Below are 24419 nucleotides of genomic sequence, written 5' to 3'. Positions count from 1 at the left end.
TGAGGAAGAATAAAGTGTGATGTAATAAACAAAAACCTGGATTTTAGTCTTTTCTGTATGTCCTGGGTCACACACAACCTTGGTTTCCTTACAGGCAAAATAAAGGGGTTGGACGAGGTCTTCTCTGAGGTGCCTCACGGCTCGACACTCCAAGTGACTAATAGTGAGCATTTGTTAGTGACTAGTGAGAACTATTAGTCACTCCATGTGACTAATAGTATTTCAGGGAGACACACGGGAGCTAAAGGTGTGGCACCTAGAGTGACTGGCACCTTGGAGATGCCCAATAAACATTTCTTGATTGATGGACTAACTAGAGATCCACTCTAATCACTTAGATGTCTCTGTTTGCCTCTCTTTGGGGCTGGCTGGGTGCAGGGCCCAGGGATCAGAGCTGACTGCTGTTACGGCAGTGACTGCAGTATCTTTCCCCCAGTTTTATTGAGATACACTTGACTTACAACAATTGTGTATGTTCAAGATGTATGTGACAAGTTGATACATGTATATCTTGAAAAATGATTACCTCAATAAGGTTATTTACCACATCCATCATGGCACATAGATTGTGTGTGTGTGTGGTGAGAACACAAGATCTACTCTCTTAGTAACTTTCAAGTATACAATACAGTGTTGTTAACTATAGTCACCACACTGTACTGGCTGCAGTCCTTAAAGCAGTGCTTCTCAAACTCGAATACACATATGCATCACCTGGGAATCTTGTTAAAAAGTGGATTTGGGTTTAGTAGGTCCGAGCGGGGGCGCCTGAGATTCTGCATTTCTATCAAGCTCCCTGTGATGTGGATGTAGTTGCTTCCCCAGCCAGACTTAGAATAGCAAGAACTTAAAGCACAGTACAGTCCATCCTCCATATCCCTGGGTTCGGCATCTGTGGATTCAACCAAACGTGAGGATGTGGAACCCACTGCTCAGAAGCCAACTGTACATTACACCCTTTTATATAAGGGGCTTGAGCATCCAAGAATTTTGGTATCCATAGAGGTCTTGGAACCAATCCCATGGATACCGTGGGACAACTGTAGTAGGCCATAGAGTCTAGATTTGTGATTTTCAAAGTAGGGCTCACAGTCAGACATGAGTAGGGAGGCCCATAGTGGGCTGAGGGCTAACTTTATGGGGCAGATAAAGTATAATTCCATAGACTTTAATTTTTATATTCTAATAAGTGCTGCTTAGTGGTGGAGGTTCCTACTGGGAGATTTGGTTGTCATGCGGTGTGACTGTAATTATGTAAAGTGCATTCATTCGCTCAACAACTACTGGTGAGCGGTGCCCTGTGCCAGGCACTTGTCTAGGCACTGGGAGTACCTCTGAACAAAATAAACAACCGGAAACTCCCTGCTCTCATGAAGCTCATATTTTAATACAGAAAGTATTGTAAACAAAACAAGACACACACGTAGTTAGAATTCCTACACTTTAAAAAAAAACACACTTTTCATCACTTAGCAGTGTTTTCTTAAGCTGCTTATTGTTGTTTGCAATGCTGCTATTCTTGCCTTTTAATTGTAAATTGATATTAGCTTAGCTTAATTATCAACGTAATTGTGGCCTGTTGTGTGAATCCAAGGGTGGGTAGTTACAGATGTTTGTACCAGTGGTATTTTAGGCCTACACATTTCCATTAGCTAGACTCTCAGACATGCAGGCATTTGAGATTCAATTACGAATCATTCACATCCCATTTCCAGCTCTCAGTTTAATGTAGTTAGAACCGATTAACTGGTGACCAGCAGCAATGTGATGAAAAGTCACAGATGACAGACTTGTCCCTCCCTCAATTGGATTAAAGAAAAATTGTACATAAAAACTTGGAGCAAATCATATATTTCCATGAGCATCCTCAGCAACACTCCTAAAGTAGATTTACTGAATCTCATCAAATTCTGCTTGGCTGGTGACATTTATCTGTGATCACCACCAAGTCCTTTTTTCACAGAAGGAAGAAATGGATAGGGTAGATGGGCCATAATTCTTCATGTTCACTGAATCCTTATCAGGGAGAATCATGTGGAGGTTGAAATTTATAAGAATGCCTGCCATAATCAAAGATTTCTACCACCTGGAGTTTTACATTTATTATTGTATGCAAGAGTCATGACTTTTCTATTAGGTTGATGATTTCATTAGCCATGTGCTTCCTTAGTTTCTGCTTCTCTGTTCTCTCTCTTACCGTCAAGGGGGCTATTAAGGGCTTGATTTTCTCCTTGCAGATGAGAGCAGGGTTTCTTTCTAAGTTTGGACATTTTAAGATGTTGGATGCTTCCCCTACACGGGCTCAGTCCAAATAGAAAAGTGAGTGATGTTGTCCTGGTAAGTAGTTTGGAAGTCAGACTGACCAGTGTCACCTGGCTTTTTTCACTTTGAAATACATGATCTTTTTCAAATGTTCTACAATAAGCACATACTGTTTTCATATATTTAAAAGTACTTTTTAAATAAAATAAATGATTTGTAGACAATTGACTTAGTATAGTCACTGTTTATGAAATGAAGTGAGGTGAAATTTTCAAAACTGCTTCTTTTTTAGCTAAAGGAGGAGACAATCATTTTTATTTCAGAAAAGTGAGTTAGTACCCATTACCCTGGGAAAACTGTATAACTGGACCTTTTTACTTTATGTGACTTAGAAAATGTCGCCTCTCCCCTCAGAGCTCTGGGAAGTGTCATGATAATTTGTATACTCCTGGAAGGGAAAGCCCAACTCCAAACGCCCTTCCTAACACCCCCAGTTATTTTCTAGCTGACAGAGTGGACCAGAATGGCTCAGACCCAAGTCCGCTGGCCAGAGAGGACAGCCCGGACCCCAAAGGGGACTTCACCTGCAGCACAGGGACGATGGCCACAGGTGGGTGCACGAGAGAGCAGGGTCCAGCAGGGCACGTGCCCGCAGCTTCAAGTGCCCCTGCCTGGCCAAGCTGCCAGGGTCTCCTTTTTACAAAGGCAGAACTCACCCTCTCTGAACTGAAGTAGCCGCCACGTTTCTAGACCAATCAAAAGGGAGAGGAGAACTCAAATGGAAGATGCTATACTCTGCTAAAATTTAGCCATTAATAGGGAAAAGATAGCCATATTTGTACCCTAGGCTGGTGAAATAAGTTGATTTGTACTTATTTTGTGTGTTTACCACAGGCAAGTTAAGGAGGCAATATTCCCTCACCTGAGTTCTGCGCAAAGATCAGGAGCCTGGATGTTTGTTGAGAATATTCTGAGTAAAGCTTTAGCAGCAAGTTTTAGCTGTGTGGTCACTGCACTATACATCACAGCTGTGAGTCTGAAGGGCCTGTTTCCTGGGAGAAATACTCAGGAGACCCATGGGCAGCACAGGAAGTGATGACAAAGGAATGTAGCAAATGAGCAAATATCAGGATGCATCGGAGTATCAGGGACCCTCTGAGCTGAGAGGGACTTGTTTGGAAGCAGGAGGGGAACTGTGGCTCCTGTTTGTTTGAAAGCCCTTACCCTGGAGAGAAGGGGAGATAGTTCTGCCAAAGCTTCTGGGAAGATTCCACTTGCCCTGAAGGCCTTCCTAGCCCAGGTGCTGCAGCATCTGACACGACCTCAGAGTCTTTCATTCCTTTGAAACATGCCTTTCAAGGTGCCATTTAAAACATTGGAATGAAAACCCATTAAAGAATATGTAAGCAAGAGTGAGAAGGAGGGTTGCCAGGGACAAAGAAGCCAGTCGTGCCTCATCGCCATTTTGCTTAAGGGCACTGTATTATTTTCCTAGGGCTACCATAACAAAGTACCAAGAACTGGGTAGCTGAAAACAGCAAAATATATTCTCTCCCGGGTCTCACGAAACTGTGCCCCATGGGAGGGAGACGCAAGAGGGACGGAATATGGGGATATATGTATACGTTTAGCTGATTCACTTTGCAATAGAGCAGAAACTAACACACAACTGTAAAGCAATTATACTCCAATAAAGATGTTTAAAAAAAAAAAAAAGAGCCAGACCATGGTGGCACTCTAATCTTGGACTTCTGGTCTCTAGAACTGTAAAAAATAAATGTATGTTTTTTTTTAAGCCAAAAAAAAAAACCCCCCTGAAACCATGCCCCATAGGGTTAATAAAAACTGGTGACTAACAGAAGCTCTTGGGCTTATCTTACAGAACAGCAGATAAGGGAACAGCTTGTTAAAAAAAAAACCGCTCTGCCTGTAACACAACAAATCTGGCTGAAACCAGATGGAACCAACATGGCTGAGCCAAGTCTGCACAGAATAGACCTGCTTGTTTAGTAGATGACCTTTTGAAGTCACAGCCCCAAATTTCCCCACGTTTCACACTAATTCCCCCCGGATTTGCACATGCATCCCAGGAAGAAGCATGTAGCTCAGCAGCACCTGCACGGGAAGATGATTACGTCACCTTTTCCTGCCTCTGTCACTTTCCCTTGCACCTCCGACCACCCTATACTCTTAACTTGTCGCTATCTCAAGTTCCCCATCTTCAGGGAGGCAGATCTGAGATTTGTTTTCCTGTCTCCTCAGTTGGCTGCCTCATGAATAAACTTTTTCTCTGCTGCAAACCTTGGCGTCTCAGCATTTGGCTTGCTGCATGTTGGGCAAAGGAACCTGGTTCGGTAACACTGTGGCTAGAACTCCAAAGCCAAGGTGTTGACAAGGCCTCTCTGAGAATTTTAGGGAAAAATCCTTCCTTGCCTCTTCCTCGCCTCTGGTGGTCATCGGCAGTCCTTGGTACTCCTTGGCCTGGAGATGCACCAATCCAACATCTGTCCCTGTTTTACACGGTATTCTTCCCTCTCTGTCTGTGTTTCTGTTTTCTGTCTTTATAAGGACACCAGTCATTGGATTAGGGCGCATCCTAATCTAATATGATCTCATTTTAACTAATTACATCTGCAAAGACCCTACTTCCAAATAAGGTCTGAGGTTCCAGGTGGACATCAATTTGGGGGGAACCCTATTCAACCTATATATAGTATAGTATAGTACAGCAGCTATACCTCCTTTTGGCTTTATTTGTTTCTTCTAATATTCTAAATATGAAGAATTATCAAGGTGAAAAGAGGATTTCTTATGACTTGGATTAGTACACAGCTGACAGGAGATTTTTTATTTATTTTAAAAATAAGCTTTTTCACTAGATGGGGTCATTCAAGGTCAAAGATTACCTCGCATGGGGTTGGAATCCACTGATAATATCTTGCATGATCTTCAAACCAGCTGTTGCCAACATTCCTAATATAGGTAGAAAAATAATTATAAACAGAGCTCTCCCCCAAATCTGCCTTTGGATGTTCCTTTCAGCAAGTTCCCTCTAGAATACCATGTTGACATCCATCTCCATTGTGGTCCCCAACCGCAATCTCCTTCTTGTTGACAATAGTCTCTGGGACTCTGGGACATTGAAAGGAGAAAATTCACACAAAATTACTGCTGACCTCTTTCTGTGGGATTCTTTAGGAATACCCTTCCTAAACATCTAGACCTGTATGAAGAAAGAATCCAGAGGAAATAACAAATACTCATTAATACATTAATGGTAGAAAGTGTTATCTCCTCAAAGTGTAGAGATCAGGCAATCACACAGACACCCATTGCCTAAGTATCAGATATACAAGCTGAAACAAATGGGTCGTAAGCTACAAAACTATCCAGTCAATAATGAGAGAAAAATAAAGGTGTGCTTCCAAAAAATAGAAAATGAAAGCCAAGTGAAGATTTATTTTCTAAATAAACATATTTTACCAGAATATACTTATGGCTGTCTGTTTCAGTGCTGTGTTGCTTTGCCCAAGGTAGCCTGGTAAGGAAACACTGCACGTCTGGATTGGGTTCAGGAAGAATTTATAAACATCATCTATACCCACAAGCCTCAACAATCTTTGAAGTAATACAAATGTCCCATAATCTAAAGAAAAATAGAAACACAGAAAAATTTGTAAGGAAATTTGCAATAAGCAAAACTGGTTACTGAGTATCTTCAACAGAAAGCTAGGCATTATTTAGAGCACGGTCTTCCAGGTTATCTGATTTAAGCCTGTCATTGCCTTGAAGCTATTTTACAACTCTTATAAGTTGTAGATAACTGATAATAAGGTAAAATAACTGTCTACTGACAATTCTTGTTTATCAATATGCGATAAATTCTGACTAGCGGAGGTTCCGTTGACTTCCCTTCCCCACAAAGGAAAAGCATTTTGCAACCACTTGCAAATTCATTTCTGTATTCCTAATTTATAAATGTGTTTGTTCTTTGGATTCTCTTTTGAATTACTTGTAATAGCTTTTCCAGTTCCTGCAATTAATTAATGAGTTAAATAAAATCTTTGATGCATGTTCACTTTATATTCATATGAGTCATATTACTTAAAAAAGTTATCCTTTTACAGATTTATGGAACAAAACATGCCACCACTTTCAGATTGAAAAGAAGTCTTCAATTTTTACTGAAAATTAAATCTATCCATTCGATTAAATTTAAGTGAATTTATATATTCCTGTTACATGTTCCTGGAATAGCACTCTTGTATGAAAGCATTAATCCCTGCATAGATGGATTGACAGTTCAAGGTTATTAAATGTACTGTTTCTCCATAGTGTCCTCATTTTTTATCACTTCTGCCTGGAAAGTTTTCTAGACCAGCTCTGCTCCAGAGCTAAGGAAAAACTGGGATACAGCCATAGAAAATGTGAATTCATTTGGCTTGCTTTGTGAATTATCACATACATTAAAGCTGAGATTGACAGCAATGTAATTCTAAAAATAATTAATTGCTTGATAACAATGCAATAGCTACTACATTCAAACAACTTGACAATTTACATGTCACAGAGTAAGTGAAAAAGGAACAAGTAAGTGAGCTGCCCATCCTTTACCTAGAGGATGAGGACCCACAAGACTGACATTCTGACTTCAGGTAACCCCTCATCCCCACACACTCAGGCCCTAGACCAAGTTGAGAAGAAATTAGGGTATGTCTTTGGTACATTTTAGTTGCCAATTTCTGCCAACCTACTATGACCACCTCAACAGCCAGTATTCTCTAACCCAGTCTCTGCTGTCAAGAGAAGATTTTGAATAACTCTTTCACACTAAAATATTAATAACTTTCAACACCTTTCCTTTCCCAGGAGGAGCTTTATTTTAAAAGAGAATTGCAACTCCCACATATACAGTTAGCTGATCTTTGACAACGAGCAAAGGTAATTTAATGGAGAAAGGATAGTCTTTTCAGCAAATGGTACTGGAAAAACATGATATACACATGCAAAAAAAAGTGAATCTAGACACAAAACTTAGAGCTTTCACAAAAATTAACTCAAAATGGGTCAAGACCTAAATATAAAATGAAAACTACAAAACACCTAGAAGATAACATAGGAAAAAAAATCTATGTGACCTTGGGGTTTGGTCATGGCTTTTTAGATACCCCATCAAAAACATAATCCATCAAAGAAAAAATTTAAAAGTTGGACTTTGTTAAAAGTTAAAATTTCTGTTTTGAGAAAGACGCTTTTAAGAGAATGAACTATGAGCCATAGACTGGAAAATATAAACCATAGCCAACGCATACCTGATAAAGGACTTCTGTCCAAAATGTACAAAGAACTCTTAAAATTCAACAATAAGAAACCAAACAACTCAATTTAAAAAATGGGCAAAAGATCTGAACAGACACTTCACCAAAGAAGACATAGAAATGGCGAATAATAACATGAAAAGATGCTCAACATTGTATATCATCAGGGAAATGCAAATTAAAACACTAATGAGATGCCACTCCACACCTGTTAGAATAAAGTCCAAAACAGTGACAACATCAAATGCAGTAAGAAGTCTCATTCATTGCTGGTGAGAATGCAAAATGGTAAGTCATTTTGGAAGACTGCTTGGCAGTGTTTTATAAAGCTAAATATACCATATAACCCAGCAATTGCACTCCTAGGTATTTATTCCAAAACATTGAAAACATGTCCACACGAAAAACCAGCACACGGAAGTTTACAGAAGCTTTATTCATAATTGCCAAAATCTGGAAACAACCAAGTGTCCTTCAGTAAGTGAATGTATAAACTGTGGTATATCTATACAATGGAATATTCAATGATAAGAAGAACTAAGCCTTCAAGCCATGGAAATAAGCTATCAAGCCATATGGAAGAATCTTACATGCATACTGCTAAGTGGCTGAAGCCAATCTAAAAAGGTTACAATGCTATATAATCACAACTATATGACATTTTGGAAAAGGTAATACTATAGAGACAGCAAAAAAGATCAGTGGTTGCCAGGAGTTTGGGGAGAGGGAGGAATAAGTGGAGCACAGAGTATTTTTAAGGTGGTCAGACTATTCTGTTTAATACTGTACTGCAATGGTGTATACCTGACACGATGTATTCGCCAAAACGCATAGCACTGTTCAAACAACAGTGAACCCTATTATAAACTATAGGCTTTAGTAAAAATAATGCATCAATATTGGTTGGTCACTTATAAGAAATGTATCACACTAATGGAAGACGTTAACAATAGGAAAAATTGTGTGCGGCAGTGGAATGAGAGTGGGTATATTTTCAGTGCAATTTTTCTGTAAACCTAAAGTTTCTCTAAAAACAAAATCTATTAAAAGAGAAATTCAAGCTGAGTAAAATGTTTAACACAAAAGTGTAAATCACTAGTTGTGAGATATTGGCAGATGTTTTGGAATAAGCAATCCCCCCTACGTCGCTTCATTCACATAAAATAGAGGCAAGCATTCCTCCTATCTATCGATAATGTGGCCTCCCTGAGTACCAGAGAGGGATTTTACTTCGTTCTTTCTTAGTCAGATTCATTCTTTTTTTCTGCTTCTGCCCCAGATTCATTGATGGGAAAATATTAGCAACGAATCATAAATCCTTACACATTTGGCCACACTTGTTGCACATAAAAGTTACTATCACTTTCATTCTGAACTCAAAAGCCAGATAAAAGCACTTGCTATCACACCAAGCTTACCAATCCTTGGTGCCCTCATCAGAGTCGGTGTTCTGTTCCACCACCCTTCATTCTCCACTACAGTGTTTACTCTAGGCACCTCCTCTAGCTCTGACCTTATGGTTATTGCTCTGTTTACTACTTGCCACTTTCCAACACGACTTAGAGCTATAGAGGGCAATTGTTGAAAGATACAAATACAATATAAGTATTTTTTTTTATCACAGATTCAAATACTACACAAAGGTTATTTATGAAAAGGATTAACAAGATTACCCCACTTTACATACATTAGGAAATTGGACTTTTTAATCTAGCTCAAAAAATTTAAAACCCATATCCTTTCAAGCCAACCTTCCGTACATCTTCCTCTGGATTCTTAAATTAACTAACTTGAGTCTATTCTTGAAAATGCTCTCTTAGGAGAACTAATAAGGGGTCTAAATGTTTAAAATATTAGAATTCTTAGATACTGGTCACATGGTTTACATTGCTACTTGAATTAAAAAGGAAATTAGTGCATTAAAATTATTCAACTGTTATAAACAGTTTAAAACAGTTATAAGAAATCTGTCAATACCATATCTAACAGCCCTCATTTAATTATTATTATCTAGCCACTCCAATGCTAGATATAACTTCATTAATTTTAGCAATTACTTTATTAATGATTCAAACACTTATGGAAGAAATAATAAAAGACTGACAATACTTCAATGAAAAATAGCTTATCTTTGTTTCTATAACACAAATATTGATTGAGAAATTACTCAAAGCAAGTATTTCAGAACCCGACTCTTATTTCCAGTGAAAAACATGTTTATTGAATAAGCACCAGGCGCAAGCCACTATGAGGCATAAAAGGATAAGGAAGATATGGTTAGACATAATGCCATCTGAATTGAATTTCGAAAAGTAGAAATGGGAAGAAGTTCATTCTAAAGGAGAAAAAAGCATTAAGTTGACTAAGTAATTTGGTATTTTTTTAGCAGAGCTGAGTGTCCACTTTGATCAGTGTATGTGACCAATATATTTTGACCAGACTAGTGAAAGGGAAAAACTTGAAAAATAGGATGAGAAAAAAAAACAACAAAAAAAAACCCACAACATGAATGTCAAGTTAAGGATTTCTTCAGACAATGGGAATCATTGAAGGTTTTGAGAGCCTGATTAGGACTGCCATTTTGAAGATTATTCAGAAGCAGATATGCAGGATAGGTTAAAAGGGGAAGGAACTTAGTGAAGTAAATATATTATTGAAATAGTCTAGGAAGGAAGGAATTTTTGTGTAGTGATAGCAGTTCTTATAAGAACCAACTCTAGAATAACTGCACCCTACATCACTAGAGCAAGCAACTAGAAGAGATCAAAAGTAATAAAGGACAATATCCCTGGCAAACAATATTTTAACCAACAAGAGGGGATGGTGGAGTACCCATTGTCAAACTGAATTTGTTTAAAAACTGGTGGTTAAAATGTCTTATAAAAACTGTCTTATAAAGATTTCTGCTTCCAATAAAGGCAAAGTAAGAAGTTCAGATGAACCGCCCCACAGAGAACAACTAGAAAATGCTGGAAGAATAATCTACTTGAAGACATCAGAGAGCTAACGGTGCAGTAAAAAATATTACAGGATCAAGATCCAGTACAAGAAAGAAACAAAAAGGGGCTATTTTTCCTTTAGGGATATCTGCCATTTCTGGAAGAGATAGCTCAGAGGCAGAGAAGCTGGACAGAGCTTCCCTTATACTTAGGGACCCAGGACATGGGTCAGCAAAATTTTGCAAATAATAAATAATTTTGGCTTTGAGGGTCATATAGTCTCTAACAACTATTCAATTCTGCCATTTTAGCACAAAAGTAGCCTTAGGCAGTAGATAAATGAATGGGCATTACTGTATTCCAATAAAACTTTATTTACAAAAACCAAGTGGTAGGTTAGATTTGGCCTGTAGGTCATTGCTCACCTAATCTCTGGGCTAGGAGGTAAAAATTGGAATCCATAGCTCTCTTAGGAAGGGAAGCCCTGGCAAGTGCCCTTGACTTTGGGTTGGGATTCTGCTAGGTGAGCCAGATGTAGAGGGGCTCTCCCAAGGGCTCAAACTCTTGATCTAAATCAACTGAAGCCCTGAGTGGACTAGGGTGATTAGTGCCCCTAGCCCTACCAGAAGCAAATTTAAATCCTATCTGGAGTAATATAACATTATCTAGAGCCTCAAATATTTTCATACAAAATATTCAGCTCTCAATAAAAATATGATCAGGTATATGAGGAAAAAAGACTTTATTTTAAAAATGAAGTGAAACAACAGACAGTAGAAACAAACCAACTGCAGATACAGATAATGGGCTTTAAAATATTTATGCTTAATAAGCTCAAGAAATTAATGACAAAATTGATAATGTTGACAGAAAACTGAAAATTCTAAGGAAGAACCAAATCGAAATTTTAGAACTGAAAAACACAACATCTGATATTGAGAATGCAATGGTTGGATTTCACAGATAACTAAATATAGCAAAAAGGAGAAATAGTAAATTAGAAGATATATCAGAAGAGAATATTCAGAATGAAGAAAAGAGGAACAAAAGAGTAAAGAACATAAGACACATAGTGGATAAAAGAGAAGATACACATAACTGGAAGTACAGATGTGGGAAAAAAAAAGAGAGAAAGCAGGACAAAAATGATATGCAAAAGAATATGGCTGAGAATTTTCTGAAAGTCATGAAAGACATCAATTCACAGATTCAAAGAGCCCTATCAAACCTAAGCAGGGAAAATATAAACAAAAGCACTCCTAGGTGCATCACAGTAAATTTAACTAAAAAACACAGATGGGGCCACAACAAAATACTAGTCAACTTAATTCACCAGCATATTAAAAGCATTATACATCATGACTAAGTGGGATTTGTTCCTGGAAGGCAAAAACGGTTCAACATACAAAAATCAATGTAATACACTATATTAACAGAACAAAGGAAAAATCCCATGTGACCATATGAACCGATGCAGAAAAAGCATTTGACAAAATTCAACACCCTTTCATGATAAAAACCTTCAACAAACTATGAATAGAAGGAAACTGCCTCAACATAATAAAGACCAAAAAGTAAATATTTCTTTTATTGTTTTATACAGTGTTTTTTGTATCCCAGCTTTTTGTTCACTGTTCCTTCTTACTTCTCTATCCTCCTTTCTGAATTTAATGTTTCTTCCTGAAATTTACCCTCTGGGAATTCTTTTATTAAGGTCTATTGATTTGAAACTCTTTCCAAGTTTTGTTTTTATGAAAAATGTCTTTGCTTTGGTCTTACTTGTGAATAATTTATATGATTCTATGATGACAGCTATTTTGTTTCAGTCTTTGGAAGATATTCTACTGTCTTCTGTGTTTTATTATTGCTTATGAGAATTCTGCTGGTCTAATTGCTTCTTTGAAGTTATTCTACCTTTTATTCTCTACCTCTTTTAAAAACCTCCCTTTTCAATTTAAGATTCTGAGTTTTTCTACAATGTGTCCAGGTAGAATTTCTTTTTCATTTTTCTGGTTTCAGTTTAATTGAATTTCATGACTCTCTAAATTCATGTTTTTCTCTGTCCTTAAAAATGCACCAATCCTGTTAAATAAATATGATCTCTTTAAATATTTCCTATTCCCCCTTTTCTCAAATCTCTCCTTTTGAAAACTCCAATTAAAATTTGTATTAGACTGTCTCATTATATCTATCTTGTTTCTAAACCTTCTTATCTGGGTGACTTCTTCTTGACTATCTTCATGAATTCTTTTTTGTACCTAATATGCTACTTAATTGCTCCATTTAATTTTAAAATTTAAATTTTAAATTTAATTATATTTTTCACTTCTAAAAATTCTATTTTTCTCCCAAAGTTCCTTGTTTATTTTTTTAGTGTAAACTTTTAATTGAATTATACATACATATAGAAAAGTGCGTAAATTATAAGGGTACAACTTGATGAATTTTCATAAGGTGAAAACATCTGTGTAAACATCACCCAGATCAATATGTAAATGGAACATGGCCAGAACCCCAGAAGTTCCTTTGTGCCTCTTCTAGTCACCATCTGTTACATAACTTCTGCATAGTTTTAAATTTTATATAAATTTAATTACATAGTAATTTCTATATTATAATATACATCTGATAATTTCATTATCTGACACATTTAGGGCCTAACTCTGTTATTTGTTGGTTTGCGGACTTTATTTTTTCCTTCTGTTTTAAAATTTTAGATTTTGAGCTGATATTCACAGGGACAAATCCATGGGACTTCCATGAGGACTCAATTCAAAATGCTTCCCTCCAGGGAAGATATGTTTTGTTTTGTTTTGTCCAGGATTCCAAGGAGCTGCTAACCCAGAACTCTTAAAGTCAACTTCTAGCCTTAGGAGTTTTTGGCTCGCAAATGTAGCATAAATTCAAACCTCATTCCACATGAAGGTAGCGTTATGGTTGCAAATTCTCAAGGGGACATTTTTTATCCCCCTCAGCTGAGTCCTTGAAAACTAAATTTCCTTTTACCAGAGGGCATATTTTCCTCCATTTCTTCCTTTCATTGAATATGTGAATCTTTTGGAGATCCTGGCTTTATGTAAAGGTCTTACTTAGTTCCAACCTTCTACGTTATATGGACCAAGGCCTTGTTATCTGTCCTTCATTTGACAATTAATGTTAAAGGGGATCATTTAGCACAACCGCATGATCTAATTCAGCATCACTAATAATGTTACAAACCATTATCATAAACTTCCAAATGCGATGAATGAGAAACACACATTACTCATGTAGCATTTTCGCCAAAAATGTTTACCGTAAATCTAATAATCAGAAAGAATCAGACATCCAGATTTTGGCACATTCTATAAGACATTAACAAATAATGATGCCATAAAGATTCAGAAATTCTCAGAAAAAAAAACATTTTTTTTCTTTTGAGAAGTTTAATCAGGAGTCTTACATGTCTTTTCCTGAGTGAAGCAAATACCTGAATCATTAATGATATAGTTTTAAAGCTGACTTTGGAGGCTCCAATTTAATTTTTTTTTTTAAGCTCAAGTATCTGACATCTGTTTTACAGTAGTTTGGGCCTCAATTAGATGGAACAAAAGAAATGGAAACGAAGTACCCAAGACAAATGTGAAAGAATCAAAGAAGACAGAATCTGCAAGATTTGACAACTGATTCATTTATGAGATAGTATGGAAAGTAGAACAGTCCCCCAAAGATGACTACATCATAATCCTTGGGACTTCTGAATATATTTGATTACATGGCAAAGAGGAACTGAGATTGCTAATCAGCCAACCTTAAAATAGGGAGAATATCACATTATCTGGATGGGTCCAATGTGATTACATGGAGTTCTTAAAAGGGAAAGAGGGAGGCAGAAAAGAACCAAAGAGGTGGCAATGTGAGAGGGATTAGGGTCGGCATTGCTGGCTTTGAAGAGAGAATGGGGCCACGAGTCAAGGAATGTGTTAAACTCCAGAAGCTGGAAAGAGCAAGGAAACAGATCCTCTCTTAGAGCCTCCAGAAAGAAAACACAGTCCTGTCAACACCTTTTGAATTCATTAAGACCCATTTTGGACTTCTAATCTCTAGAATTGTAAGGTAACAAATTGTGTTGTTATAAACTAATACAAATGGGGATGTAGGGGAAAGAAAGAGCCAGAAAGGATTCCTGGAATGAAGGTGCAATGCACAGAATTGGAGAAGCCTAATGAGGAAGCAGGTTTGGGAAAGAGGAGGAGTTTAATTTTGAGCACAAAACTGAGACAGGAGGAACTCTAGTGAGTGGTTCAGTCAAGCTTTGGGGCCTAAGAGGCCTGGTTCTTACAAACTATTCCAACTTGGTCAAGATAGTAAACCTCTCTGTGCCTCAATCTTTTCACCTGAAATAGGAATAATAATAGCACCTACTTCATAGACGATTATACAGAGGAATAAATGGGATAATTTATGCAAGGCTCTTGTACTTGGTTTATGCTCAAATGTTGGTTGATGATGATAATGATGATGATGATATAGAAAACACACTTTCTGTGTATTGTTTTTAGTCATCACAGGCCACTACACAACTTTAACCGCTTGGTTTATGACCAGATATCAGTGTAGGAATAAAAAATGTAAATTAAACTACCTTGCTTCCTTGTTTAGAAGGGATGCCAGCTGTACTATTTCTGTTTCAATGATTATTCTCCGGATTTGTGCATATATATATACACACATATATATATATATGGATGAAACTGCATTCATTGTTCAAGTTGACATTTTGTTCCTCTTCTAAGACCTTGGATTTGCCCTTACAAAACCTACACAGCTGGCCTAAAGCCCGATGAGATTGCTATGCTCCAGGAACACTGGGGTTGGGAAATAGTTAACTGTGTCCAATCCTGTAGCCTGTAGGGCAGGCTTTCTGCTTCAGAAGGGCAGAAAGAGGACAGTCACAGGACAGATTAGCAAGAGGTCCAAGAGATGGAGGAAAATGGAACTTGCCTACATAGGGTTTATTATCACTTTACCTGTCCCATTAAAAGCACCACACCCTCCTAGGATGAATTATGCTTTAAAGATCACTTCTTTTCTTCTTGGAAATCGTTCTTCCTTCCTGGGGCTAAGGACAGGTATTTGCACATCTCTGGAGGTTAGTATTTCCTACTTGCTCATTAAACACAAAGTTTAATAAGACAGTGTGCCTGCTCTAAAAGAGCTCAAAGTCTGGTGAGTGACCAGCACCCAAACAATGGTATAAAAAATTTGTTTCAAGAAGGGTAAAACCAAGCGCTTCACATCAAGTGTGGAGACTCATGGAACACAGGTGGCAGCATAACAAAGGAAAATGCTCCAGAGGGAAGTGTAAACAAAAGTGCCTCTGGTAGAAAGGAGGTCTGTTTTCCAACTCTGATGCTCCATTGCCTTGTGGTCTATTAAATTTTACTCCATTTTCCCGAAGGATTGACATATAAGCGACAATCAATTAAAACCCGAGGTCGTGAAAGAATGCTGTTTTTCAACTCTAGGCCGAGAACTCTTACTGACAGATGCCTGTGCTATTTCCAGTTTTTGATTATTATGAATAAAACTGCTGTGAACATTCATTTACAAGTCTCTTTTTAGATGAATGTTTATATTTATCTCAAGTAAACACCTAGAGTGGAATTTCCGGGTCACAGGGTAGGTGTATGTTTAATTAAAACTTCTATTATAAGGGAATCAATAGAGATCGTGAAGCAAGACTGTGTTTAAGTAAAAACGGGTTGGCTAAAATGGAAAGGTTTTTTGTGTGTGTGTGTGTGATCGCACCGAATTCGTCAGGGACATCAGTTTTATTTAAACATTGAAGAAATCTTTTATCCCAATTTCAGTCCTCAAACTGGAATCTCCTCTAAATCAAGGAGACCATCGTAACTGACATAATGTTAGAGTGCTATTCATTTGTCAACAACGGTTTGCTCTACTGGATCCACACGCTGCCATTTTGCACCATCACTAACAGCATATTCTACCCGTTGTTTTAACTGAGTCCTCTGCATTTCTACACAGAATGACTCTGGTTGGTTGGGAAAGCTGGCATAAAGAGAAGCTCAAAGTACTGGCAAAATCACTGGGATGTACCCCATAAGTCCTCTGCTGACTCCATCAAAATACTTTTTTTAAACCAGATCAAAATAATCGTATCTTTCATTATAAAGGAGAAACCTCTTCATTAATCACCTTGGAAATACTCTAGGATTTTATCCATTCTGTTTTTATTTCCAAGTCATTTGCTTGCAACCTAAGGGGTCTGTAATGCATGATTCTTTTTCCTGTTAACTGAATTAGATGCCTCATTTAAAACTCTTGATAGCAATGCCAAGTTAGCTGGACTAGAAACAGATGCTGCTAATCCAAATATTAACCAGCTAGAGACATGAAGGCACATATGACTTAGAACAAGGACCGAGGGTGCCATCAAAGCTGAGATGTCAAGGCCTCTGCAGAGTAACCTTTTAACAAGGTCTTATTTGTATATGTTTCAGTTAAGGTTTTACTCTCTGATGAGAAGGGAGAAAATAAAAAAGATTTAACTTGCCAGCCCAAGCTTTCAGCAATATAAAAAACTGAAATCTGATTTGTCTGTTGGAAAAGTAGAAAGAAGACTTGATTCAAATAAGTATTTTAGAAATTCAAAGTACAGACACAGTGCTATGAGCTGAAATGCATAGACATGCCCTTGTAGTTACAGCACCTGCCATCAGAAAATCTCAGTGCCCTTCAGGGGAAGGACCTGAGAAAAAGCTTTACGATGACTGAAGAGAAACTGTAAGACAGACCTAGAAGGCAGAAGTGTCCCCGATCTAGTAAGATTTTCTCTTGCGTATTTAAAGAAAACTTTAAAAAGTCAAGTCAGCATATTCTTATTGAGAATTCAGAGAGTCTGAAATTTCAAATACATTTTTATATTAACATTAGGCACTTGGTAGACATAAATCTTTTATAAAAAAAATTTATTTCTCTGTTAATACAAATTCCAACATCAACAAACAATAGTCCAGTGGAAAAATACTTAGCCATTAACATTGAAAACTTTTTTTATTTAATAAATAGAACTTTGGCATTCAAAATTCTAGCTGTAAACCCTATTAAAAAGCAAAAACAAAAAAACAACCCCTTTACAAAAAAAGAGGCAAGGATGATAGATCAGAAGGCGTAAGCCAACCAGTGGCTTCACATTCTTTTTACAATAACTGTATTTCAATTAAGTCATGACCGTTGTATTTACACATGAGGTATTCTGGGTGGTTCAAAAACTGAACCTAGTTTACAAAAACCACCAGTCATAGTGACTGATTATACACTCTGCTGTGCTTTTAATGTAACCACCTAGCACCTTACTACTTCTTGTCATCACACCAATGTGATGCTGAATTTTATGTTTACGTATTTAAATAACTATTTATACATATATGTACACATATACACACAAATGACTATACTCCAAAGGAGTTTCCTGCTCACTAAACAGGGAAAAGGCTGGGCTCCAAAGACATATATCTGATACCTCCCCTCATGTTTACTAAGGTATCTACTTAGTAACGAAAAACTGCTCCTTGCTTTAAAAAAAAGGAAAAAAAAATCCTAATCAAGTCTATTTACAGAAGAACAAGGTGCAATAATCATCAACATTCTTACAGCTCATGTAAAATAGAAATGAATGCTTACTGCAGGCAAAAAGGCACAAAAGGTTCTCTCTGTATGCAGCTGTAATAGTGTTGTTAATGACTTATTGATTTGAAACTACATTCTTTATATACTCAATACTTCTTTTAAATAAGAAAAAATCCAAATATCCAAAACCTTTCCCTCTTCATGATTAAATGTAGAACATTATCATGCAGCAATTTCCACCATGACATTCTGGGGTGAAGCTAGAAATTTTATGTTTTGTGAACACTGGAAAAAAAATTGTCCAAAATGGAAACAAAATGAATTAACTTTGGCTCTCAGAGCTCTAGCTACTGGCAGTTTCAAATGACACAGTCTGAGTAAGCATGGTTACGAGAATTGCTTATTTCTGTAATTACATATCTACAGTGACAGAAAGCTGCATAAGAGAATGCCAATAATCCAAACTGAAGATGTGCCTGAGCTGAACTGTGTGATGTAAAAATATAGTCCAAGTTCTCAGCTACTGTATTATTCAATGAACTATTAGTGATACTGAAAGAACATTTTCCCAATAAAGTAGTTCCTTTAAAAATGCCCTCTAAGAGAATCCTATTAATAAGTCTTGAACTATGACAGAATTAATTTATAAGCTCATTAGTGAGTCAGAAATGTACAATATCCATTTTAGCAACACTTTCCAGCTCTTGAGATTGTCTCTAACAGGCTACTGGAAGAAGTCTAATTCAGTTTAATAAATTGTCATGACCAAAAAACAAATTTCACTAAAATAAAATACTGTTAACATTAAATACTGAATCCTATTTCAAATACAAAAAGGGGTCACACTTACTTTTTTTTTTTTTTTAATTCAGGCATGGCTTACCTAGTCAATACTTAAGCAAAATTTCAAATAGATTTACTTTAAAACTTAGGTTAATTTTCACCTCAGACATACAATCACTGTAATAACTTCCAAGAATATCCTAGTTCAAACTAGGACAAGATACTATAGTGTTTCTATTTGCCCATCATACCTAGTCTAACAGTAAAATCTTTGTTTTTAATGAGATACTGATATTCTTACTATTCTAACACAAAAAGTTGACTTGGGAAAGGGGAATTTTCTGAAAAATAAAAATCAATATTAAATACTGACAAATTAGACTACTACTAGTTTTAATTCCCCCCAAATTCCCTCCAAGTCTGTCTACTTATTATCTAGGCCCCTTTACAAAACCCAGACTCCAAGAGATTACATTCTGTGCTTCAAGGTTATACTTACACTATCACATCTTAAATCCCCTTTTTATGTGGAGTATACATTTTGGAAACTGAAATACATCAGCAGTAGTTAGTTAATTTTCTACTAGGTTAAATTTGTTTTAACCTCAAGATATGTGAACTAAGTCAAATTCTGTAAGTTTTAGAAAGCTAACTTATTTTTTAAAAATATAAATTACTTAATCCCAACTAAGCCAGAAAACAAAGTATCTACAGTGATCAAAACAAACGATCAAAAGTTTGTTTAAACAACCATACTAACCATAAAACCCCCAAACATATAAATTTAAGAACCTAGTGACCCAAATCAGTGATTATTTGCCCATTATCACTATCATTTTAGGGTACCTTTACTTTCAAAATTATGGAGGCTGGGGGTGTGGGGGAGGGGATTCTATTCAAAGAGGTTGTAAAAGTGTTGTGTGCTACACTTGTGGCTTATCTATTTCAGATGCTATTACCTACTTTACTGTAAAGGGCCATTTTTACAGATCTTAATTTTTATAAGGCAGAATTCTTTGCATCAGATTTTTGGTACAAATTTACTACTCCCTGATTGTCTTCAAACCACCAACATTCAAAAACAAAAGAACACATGAGAAAGCCAAATTCTTGCTAGTGACTAAGTCCTTCCTTATTAGGTTAGGGACCTTGGGATGCAGAATCACTACAATGCACTGATTTCTTAGTGCCCAGATCCTAAGACTTAAAAGGGCAGGGAGGACTCAGGCACTGAACGGAAGGAAAGTCTGACGTCCTTACAATGTATTATAACTGATTGTTGAAATATAACTATAAAATAACTATTGAGAGCTGTATATAAGCCCATTTCTGAACTGAATGTCTTCCTGGGTAGTTTCCTTGAAGGCCTTATCCCAAATATGTTTTCACTGCTGAAAACATTTAGGAGCGTATTTTTCTAGGAGCAGCCTTTATACCAGTATATAAGCCTGGCAAGAAGACAGACATGTGATCTGCTCTTGCCTCAAACAATATTCTCCTGCTTAACATCCCTCATTCCTTCTACCTGTTATTTAGTCTTGACCTAAATGAGACCTGGGGTTGCATCAAGAGATAAATCAAAACAACTTGTAAAGGACAATGATTGCCATAACTAAGTACATTAAAAAGAACGTACATTTAAATGCTCTGAGGGCAATGAAATATATAGTCCTTCCAAAATACCAATTAAAACAGGGAAATACTCATTTGGAAGTTTAAATGATTATATGTCTACAAAAAAGTCAGTTGCATTTCATAGTGATATCCTGTACCCCAGAAGAAGAACTAACCTGGCCAAATTTGTATTCTATGAAGAACCCTGTTTTTAATGTACTTTACCTAACAAAAGGAATTGCAATATCACCTGGGTTTAGATTTTGTTTTATGCTAGTGATAATTCAGATATAAAGAATACAGGTTGATTTTTTTCTTAAAGTAGTTTCAACTTTAAAACGGATACAAAACTGTTAAAATGTAAACATTTGAGATTTGGATAAATAAGCTATTATTCCAGAGTCACTTTGTTAATCTTTCTTTTACAATAATGATCTGAGGCCTTAGGTTTGCATTAATTATATATGGCTTTGTTAACATTGATATATATATATATAGATAGATATAATATATAAACAAAAAGTTGTAAATAGTAAGGGACATGTTAAAATTAGTTCAGATTATGTTAAATTGCCTTGTAATACATACAATACAATGCTAACAGGAAAACCATCACATCAATATTTCACATCTCTTAGGCAATTCACAAGCACTCTGGAAAAACAGCTGACCTATCTACAGTACTAAAATCAACCCAACCCTACAACCTCACCGTCTCAGCACAGGGATTGTTCAAACACAGATGGTTTCGCCTGCTGTACTACTATTTGAACACTTGCCTGCTGTGGGAACTCTTGTTCAGCCAGCCCTTGAAAACCCCAAGTACAACACAAGCTTCTCCATGAAAAAAAAAGCACAAGAATACAGTGTGTGCCTTTCTTAGAAGCTTTGCTTTGATCCTAGAAATCTTTATAATTTTGTGAACACACACACACATACACACACACACACAAAACCTACAGGATTAAAAGAAATCCTATCCCTTTATCTGAAGGGCACTCTTCACAGCTTGGTCCTACAATCAGTAGTTTGAGAATACAGAAATTTTTTTCTTATACATTTTATCATATTTTTCAAATGGTAATTTAATTTTTTTGCCTGATTAGATAAGCCCCTTCGATACTTCCTCACGTCCCAATTCCTCCCCAACAGAACAAATCCACAGAAAAAAAAAAACCTATGTGCAAGTCGTATGTCACTTGCAAGTTTCTATCATGGCTCCTGAAAAGAAATGTGAAGAACCTAGCACAGCAGCATGTAACAATGGGTCGTTATTGCTGTGGGACCAACACTGGTCACTGGGTTACACAGTTGTCTCCCATGTCCTGAGCATAGCGGTCTGATATCGTGGTCCGTAATTCATCTATGTCCCTCCGTAACTGGCATACATCTGACAGTTTTTTAGTGAGTGTTTCTGGGCTGTGGTCATTCTCAGTCTCTTCAGCTGAACAGTTCATTGCTGTGGAAATAAAACATGGAGAAAATCTCACATTTTTTGGGAACAAAGTCATTTTAGGATTTTCAACTTATTATCATTGTAAATATAATGCTGTATACTGAATACAAGTCAGGCTCAGGTTTAAATTATGCATCACTCAACAGTAAATGCATCTTATCTACTTGGTCCTTTTAAAATTTTGCTAACTAAAATGCATTAAATTCATACAGTGATACACACAAATTCAACAGGTTTAATGGATGACAATATTCCAAAAGTAAAAAGGAACATGCTCTAACAGCTCTCTTCAAACTCAGTTAAGAGACAAAAATCTGAAAATCACTGTGTGGTGAGGGGCATTATCTTATATTTTTACAGATTGCAAAGTATTAACAATCGAGTGTGTGTGTGTGTGTGTGTGTGTGTGTGTGTGTTGGCACCCTATGATTCTAAACTGAATCAGGCTGATAGCTAGTTGCCCAATGGCTGAATCACTGAGGGTAAGGCCCTGAGTTAGCTAGCTTTTAATTAATTGGAGGCATAAGAGTCAGATAACTTGTTATTTTAACAAACATTAATTGAACTGTTTTACTGTTCATGATTCATGATCTGGGCACTATGCTGAGTGCTGAGGTCAGCAAAATAATGCATAAAGTGGCTTATTCTTAATGATTTACATACAGTTTCATAAACAAGTAAATTCAGTCAGGTACCACAGGTGACCTACCACTACACAAAGGCTACATTAGCACAAAGAAGAGAAAAAAAAGGCCTAACTGGAGAGGGGACAGGTTCACTGAATGGGACAAGGAAGCAGAATGAACAAAGGTATACAGAAGCAGAAAACAAAACAGTCTGACAGAAATTGAGAAACATCAAGAAAACCAGCTCTAAAATGGCAGAGCACAAATTATGAGAGGGGAGGGCCAAGAAACAAGGCTGGAGAGGCAGGTGGGAGCCACCTTTATCTTTATTCTCAGGGAGGGTATTAGGAAATCAGAATCACAGGTTAGACAGATGGCTCTGGCAGCAATGTACAGAGGGACTGGGGTGGGGCGGGCACAAGGCTTGGCAGAGAAACCAGTCCAGACGAAGGACTACGAAAGCTTGAATTAAGGCAACAGTGCAGTGGAGGTGTGGCAGCAGGAATAAACGTCACAGGTAGGAAGGGACTCATAGACATGAAGAAGTTCGATTATCAATCAGCTTGGAAAGGGGCCAGGGACTGGACACGGGGCACAGATGGGGGAACGAGTAGGGTGGAGGATAAAATCTGGGTTGGGGTGATAGGTGGATAGTGGTTCTACTCATTGAGAGGAGGAACAGGTTTGGGGTAGGGAGGAAAGAAAAGTAGGTTCTGTTTCAAACACATTGAGTCTGCGATACCTATGAAACTGCTGGTTCTAATGTACAGGTGAGTACAATCAGGAGCCCAAACGGGACATTCTAGGCAGGGTGAGAGATGAATGTCTGTATGGGTCAAAGGTGTAGAGAAAACAGCAAACAAGTGGATATGTACAAGATTACTCAGAGAAAGTAAACAGAAACAAAAGACCAACAAGAAAAGTTTCCTGGGCGACCGCCAGTATTTAAGTGGTGGAGAATGTCACAGACTGAGGCTGAGCAGTCATAAAGGTAGAAGCAGAACCTAGAGAATGATGTCATGGAAACCAGGGTAGCCCAGATTTAAGAAGGGTGGGGTGAACAGTATCAACAGATAACTGATGGAGTGATGAGATAAGGGTTCAAAACACCTCCATTGTTTTTGAGAAATTAGCTGGCTGGTCAAATTTGCACAATGCCAGCCTGTAAGGTAAGGGTTCCGGGGTTAGACTTTGAAGACTGGAAGGGCTGTACACTGTGCGGGGGAGGTGCTGAGTCTCCCTTCTGTTCATATTAGGAGCGCGCTCTTATCCTGGTACTGAAAAAGTAATAAATGCTACACAGGACAGTGCAGATGTAGAAGGTTACAAAGTAACTGAAGGGGTGACCAGCTCTAAAATGGTGGAGAAAACCAGTCTGTTGTGTGTGAGCTTTTATTTCTTGCTCCAAGAGATCACTGCTAACTAAACACCCCATGTTCACCTGGCAAACCTCTCCTCCTTTAAGATTCAAGCCAAACACCAGCTACTCCATGGAGCCTTCACAGCCCTTCCCAGGTAGGTTTAGTTGGTTTATTCCCTTGTGCTCCCACTGCCCTCTGATCACATTTCAATGACAGTACTTACCACAATGCTGTAATATTTTGATTAATGTGTGAGCAAGGGCTGTATTCAACTTATCTGCATTATCAGCACTTTAGTGCCTGGACCATAGAAGGCATTTGATAAACGTTTACTGAGTGAGTGAATATACTTAAACATTAAAGTGTTTTTTAAAAAAGAAACAACCCAATCAAAAAATGGGCAGAAGACCTAAACAGACAATTCT

General features: G+C 37.3%; 1 protein-coding gene across 2 annotated transcripts in view; it reads right to left on the bottom strand.

Annotated features, from left to right (window-relative positions):
• Nucleotides 1–21093: 21093 nt before the first annotated feature.
• The window catches only part of CEP85L (centrosomal protein 85 like), a 153590-nt gene continuing 150264 nt past the window's right edge, over nucleotides 21094–24419 (bottom strand). For both annotated transcript variants that reach the window (XM_061207074.1, XM_061207073.1), the window contains exon 13: nucleotides 21094–22010. In XM_061207074.1, the coding sequence (XP_061063057.1) occupies nucleotides 21847–22010 (164 nt within the window). In that variant the 3' untranslated portion in view covers nucleotides 21094–21846. The remainder of the gene's footprint in view (nucleotides 22011–24419) is intronic.

Source organism: Eubalaena glacialis, chromosome 12 (genome assembly GCF_028564815.1).
Source record: "Eubalaena glacialis isolate mEubGla1 chromosome 12, mEubGla1.1.hap2.+ XY, whole genome shotgun sequence".
Taxonomy (NCBI): domain Eukaryota; kingdom Metazoa; phylum Chordata; class Mammalia; order Artiodactyla; family Balaenidae; genus Eubalaena; species Eubalaena glacialis.
This window is presented reverse-complemented; position numbering and strand designations above follow the sequence as displayed.